At 43.8% G+C, this 5891-nt stretch overlaps 1 protein-coding gene across 1 annotated transcript; it reads right to left on the bottom strand.

The window, feature by feature from the left end:
• Nucleotides 1-1713: 1713 nt before the first annotated feature.
• HIGD2A (HIG1 hypoxia inducible domain family member 2A) lies at nucleotides 1714-5684 on the bottom strand. The gene is made up of 2 exons (XM_077472388.1): nucleotides 5428-5684; nucleotides 1714-2052 (listed from the first exon to the last, which is right to left on the bottom strand). Exons 1-2 carry the CDS (start codon nucleotides 5543-5545, stop codon nucleotides 1877-1879), a joined length of 294 nt encoding a protein of 97 aa, XP_077328514.1. The 5' UTR covers nucleotides 5546-5684; the 3' UTR covers nucleotides 1714-1876.
• Nucleotides 5685-5891: the final 207 nt, after the last annotated feature.

The following is a 5891-nucleotide window of genomic DNA, read 5'->3' as shown; positions in this document are numbered from 1 at the left end:
CAAACATGCAAAGGAACAGGAAATGAGGAAGGGGGCAAACACTTTTTCACACCACTGTATATATATATATATATATATATATATATATATATATATATATATAGATATATATATATATAGATATAGATTTGCTTTCTGCTATAAAATATATTTAAAAAAAATTCTTCATAAATTTTGGCCAAAATATATTCTGCTACATCTTTGGTAAAAACAAAAATCTCAGTAAGTGTATATTGATTGGTTTGTGTGAAAGCTCTAGCATCTACAGACTATGGGATATATATTGGACTTTTTATTCTAGTAATGGTGGTGATCAGTGACTTATAATGGAACTGCGATAGTGCAGTGGGCAATCTAAAACTAACTTATTCTGGGGGGGGAGAGGAACTGACTGCCACAAAACAGTGATCAGTGCTAATAGTATACACTGCCCGTTTACTAATGACATTGTCTGGGAAGGGGTTAGCATCTAGGGCGAAGTGGTTAAATGTGTGCTGATTTTTACTAAATGTCTTAGTTTCTTATGCCTGCATTGCAGGAATAAAAAAAAACTGAGATCTCACCCTCTGTACAGAGCCCTGTGTTGATTGTCAACACAGGGCTCTAGGTTGTGATTATACACAGCTGACCATCTGGTCCTGGCCATGAATCATTGGCCAGGACTTGCTGACAGAATCCCAGTGTGATTGTGTCGGTGGGGGGCGGGGTGCACATCCTAAACCTGGAAGCAGGCAGCAAGGTATGGGTACATCCCTTTGCCTGCTTGGGCCACCCATCTGCAATACATTGTGGGCAGGCGGTCCGCAAGGTTAAAATCTGAGTAACAGCCATGATACTGTATTAAATATCCATGTAAGACCAGTCATGGATATGTATGCAGGTCAACTTGATGTCCTGCAGAGCATGTAGGTATATGACTTCATCAGAAGCCATTATGAATTCAGTTATCTACTGTAACAAAGGATCAGATGACTCCCAAGTTCTAATACATTCATACTCTAAGGCAGGCCATACATGGGTCGAATTTCAAAAATGTTATCTAAGAATTTTCATTTGGATTTCGCACCATCAGATTTTTGCACGGCCATCAAATTTGAGTAATTGGACGTGTTGGAAATTTTTTGAAAAACTAACGATTTTCTAATCAATCATTGGAGAATTGTGCGAAAAATTTAACTCAAAAAAGAAAATTCCCAGAAAGAAAGGAAGATTCCCAGCCACGAAAATGCTTTTCTGTAACAGGAGGTGAACTTGATGGCTTGGTTGGCTGAATTTCAAAATCAATGGTGGCACCATCGGATCACAAAAACGCACAAATTTTATGATATTCAAAAGAAAGTTATTTTCGAAATTCGACCACGTATGGCCAGCCTAAGGTTTCTTTATATTCAAAACAAACAAAAAAAGTACTTTTTTTTTGAGTTTTATTTACAAAAAAAATAAAAATATAGTGACAATATATGCTTACTAACCAGCAAAACCAGTGATGTAAGATTTAAAAAGATTCCCTCCAGGAGAAAACAACCCGTAAACCAAATTCAAAAGGTATCACTTAGGGATACATTGCACCATGATACGCTCCACTTTGGAAGCACCCGGGTCCTTGTTATACCCTTCTGACCTAGAAAGCCCTGAATGCAGAATTCCCACACATCTAAGTAGGTTGGCTTTAGTAGCTGTATAATATCCACCATCACAATGAAGATTCAGGTATACTTAGTGTAGATATTTATTATGATCACAAACATTTATCCCATAACCCGGTAATAGAAAAAGTCCAACTCTTTTTCCATAGGCTTCAGCTTGCCCCCCATAAGGTCCTCCATCCCTTGGGATGAGCCAAAGTATCATTTCTTTTAACCAACATATCAGGACTTCAATTAGGATGAGGTGGGGATTTTGCAGCAGCCATATAGACTCCAAACATAATGGCTGCTACTGTGAATCCTTGTGCAGCAATACGGGTGCGCATCAAAAGCTGGGACTGGCGGGTTTTTCCCTGCTTGAAAGCAATAAGCCCATACGTCAAAGCACCAGCAGTGGCAAGGCACCCTGTGGAGACAGCAAAGGAAAATTATTGGTAAGGGTCAACTTAAGTTAGAAGGCTAAATATACAATTTCTCTACCTGCTGAAACATTAATAATAGAAGAGAAAAAAACAAAAACAAACACACACACACACACACACGAAAGGTCGTTATTTTTTTAAAATTTATCTTTTTCACAAAAGAGACCCCACTGATCTCTTCTGACATAAACCCTTCTCTTGGCCTATAAACACTTGTATACACCGAGCTGTGGCACTTTGCTGTGACTGCTGGGCACATGTGTGTATCATCATTGCAATCCACCAAATCAAGTGCCTGAAGAGTCCGAACCCAGAGGGAAGACCAGGAGAAGATGGCAGCACCCATGACCCGTGGGAGAGCTGACAACACAGTGCTGGAGGGGATCACTAGCCAGGGAAATCTGCATACTAGTACATTATGGCTAAAAGCTGCTGGGACCCTACTTTTTTTTTGGTGGAGATTGTATTCCAGTGAAGATCTGGAAATCCGTTGCTTCTGTCCACTGCTCCACCACCCGTCGTGCTGGACTACTAATGAAGATCACAGCACTGGTAATATTCACCTTGAACTGCCTTATATAAGCCTGCCCACATGCATCTTTTTTTTCTGCACAGTGGTTCACAAAGCAAGCACTTCCGCAACATGTCTAAACTGAAAAATTATTTTAGGACTTTTTTTTTTTTTTTTTTTTTTTATAGCTGAACTACAGCCTTACCTTCAGTGTCCCTGCAGAGTCAGACCAATTGCTCAGCACAGCTCATTGTCCCTTCTGACAGCACTGGTTCTGACATAGTAGGGGGGTGCATCAGACCTCTGTAGGGAGACCACTGCTTCCACACAGACAGCAAAGGTCCTTCTCTGCAGCTGCTGACAGGAGACAGACTTTTCTACTTGGGCTGTAGTTGTTTTAGGGGGGGAAATGAACTGCAAGACATAGAGCACCTTTTTGTTTTGAAGCTCCTGCAATGTATTTAAGCTTAAAATTCAATTGGGGCCCTAAACTAATACTTCCCATTATTACTAATGATATGAAAATTAAAGTAAAGTGTAAAGCCAGTCTGTTTTTAGGTTTTGGATAGACTAGTGTATGGTTAAGAACCCTCTCAGGAAGTAAAAGGACTTCTCCAAACTAAAGAAAAATCACCCGTTGGATAATTGCCACTGGGGCAAGTGTTGTATTTGGAAGATTTGTGTTTGTGTGCCGTTCAACCTGATAGAGTTGGCAGGAATAGTGCCCCAACAGGTGATCAAAGGCAAAGGCCACATTTAGCCTGCGGCCCACAGTTTGAGGACCACTCTTACCAGTAAAGAAAATATGCTTAATCACAGTAGAAATCAGTAAAGAAAAAACTAAAAAGAAATCACTACTATTTCACAGTATTGTTTCTGAAAGACCCTTTCCAAATGTTTACTCTTCTATACCGGTTACACCTACCTCAAAGTTAGCACCAGCTTGTGGGTGTGTACATAGAAATCTACACATACAAGACACTATACTTTATGGGACATTTTGAATACCTGCCCTACTTGCCATACATTTTTACTGTGCTGCTACATTTGGTTACATCACCATCATGGGGTCTGGATTAAAGTGAACCTGTGCTTTTCCCATGGAGCGCACAGTAGCATTTTATTACTGGCCTCAGCAAGTGCTTATGATTACTTTTTCTCCACTCAGCCTACCGATCTGTTTGCCAAGGGAAGTAAAAAAAGAAGCAGCCTTATGCAAATGACAAGACAACCTAGGGCTTTACACAGGACTAAGTTCTCCCTGTCCCCATGTGGCAGTGCCAGAGCAGTCACTTGCCAAGCCCCGGCGCTTTCCCGTGGGAGGAAGGGGAGTGAATCACATACTGGAGCAGTCACTTGCCAAGCTCTGGCGCTGTCCCGTGGGAGGAAGGAGAGTGAATCACATACTCGAGCAGTCACTTGCCAAACTCTGGCGCTGTCCCGTGGGAGGAAGGACAGTGAATCACATACTCGAGCAGTCACTTGCCAAACTCTGGCGCTGTCCCGTGGGAGGAAGGAGAGTGAATCACATACTCGAACAGTCACTTGCCAAGCTCTGGCACTGTCCCGTGCGAGGAAGGGGAGTACTCCAGCAGTCACTTGCCAAGCTCTGGCGCTGTCCCGTGGGAGGAAGGAGAGTGAATCACATACTCGAGCAGTCACTTGCCAAGCTCTGGCACTGTCCCGTGCGAGGAAGGGGAGTACTCCAGCAGTCACTTGCCAAGCTCCAGCACTGTCACATAAGAGGAAGGGGGGGGGGGGTGAGTCACATACTCCCCTATACCCACAAGTATCAGGTATTTCTCTTCACTCCCAGCAGCCAAATTGGACAGGGGTGCAGTGGTGAGAAATGTAGGGCAATCTGGCAGAGCCACCATAAAGCCTGGTATACACAGGCCAAATGTTAGGAGACAACAGCCAGATAGTCAGACAGTCAGTCTGTCCAAAAGAAGCTGGCCAGCTTCTGTCGGACATTCATGCTGGGGGGGGGGATGATCGCTGAACTAACCATGGTTAGTACAGTGGCTCTAACCGGAGTGGACAGTTTTCTTTTGTCCAACCCATGGGTTGAACTGGAAAAAAATATAAAAAATTAGTAGTGTATACCCCACCAAATTCATATATATCAACAGGACGCTCCAAGGAGAAATACCCCACAATTTATGTAAGTGGGAGAGGGTCTTCCTGGTACAGCCTAAATGAAGGTGTAAAGCAAACCTGTTTAGAAAAGTGGACTAGGCCTTTAAATGCCAGTTTTGTTTGCTGTGGAATATACAGAGGCAGCGTCTGCTTGTGGTCGGTCAGAAACAACTGAACCCATGGGGGCGGCAGGTGTACTTTCCAACCCTGACACTTGACAATACAAAAAAGAAAAATCCCCAACAGCTTGTAAAAGAAGAGGATTGCTAGGCGGTAGCGCCAATCTGCGTTCTTTTGGATACAGGCACTGTCGCTGCCTTGTGTCAGGCATCTGTGTCCCCAGCTGCACAACATGGGGGTCACAACAGCTCACCGGGGACATGGTAGTAAGCGACACAGCAAGGTGGATCCCCAGAGGGCACACAGATCTGACATATCCCAAAGTGATACCAACAGCAGCCATGGCTCTGCATGACAGCTGAGTGGAGCTCTCCCATGTCCCTCCACAATGGACAGCTAAGTAGGACTTATATTACAGGCTTCTGCTCACTTCATTCATTTGTATTACTTTAAAATACTGACAGCTGTGGTAAGCTTCAGTGTGGCAAAGACTGTGCTATGGTATATGTTGGCGCTATGCTCTAAAACATCTGATCGCCTGGTTTATACTGCAAATCGCACGCGTCTCATGTGGGCATCGCCTACTTACCGATCGGTACAAAGGGATTCTCCTTCACTTTCCTCGAGAACTTTCCCCTGAAACCCTCTTCCTGTACCCGGGCACCGGGGGTGAAGCCATCGATCACAGGGGGCTCCATGCCACTCATCTCTACTCCTCACTGTCAAGGACACTTTACTCTTGCAGGATGCACGATAATACTCCCCTCTGTGTTTTCCGACCAATAAGAAATCGTTCTAGCCCATTTCACGACAGCCGACAATCATGTGTGCTTGTGTAATGTCCCCGCCTCCTGCCGGAAGCAACTGATGAACTGCACTCTATCATCAGTTCCTTTCTGACACTGCTAACATCCTGCCACCAAGGCGGTTGAGCGCGGTATTACATAGTACTCTATTGACTAGCGGGCTAAGACAATCTCTCCTCAACATAAACATCGGACTGCTACATCCTGCCACCAAGTGGTTCAGCGTGGTATTACATAGCAGACCAAT

Source organism: Lithobates pipiens, unplaced genomic scaffold (genome assembly GCF_037356315.1).
Source record: "Lithobates pipiens isolate NorthernLeopardFrog02 unplaced genomic scaffold, aLitPip1_a1.2 Scaffold_8, whole genome shotgun sequence".
NCBI lineage: Eukaryota > Metazoa > Chordata > Amphibia > Anura > Ranidae > Lithobates > Lithobates pipiens.
The sequence above is the reverse complement of the archived record's forward strand: the minus strand, read 5'-3'. Positions and strand labels throughout refer to the sequence as shown.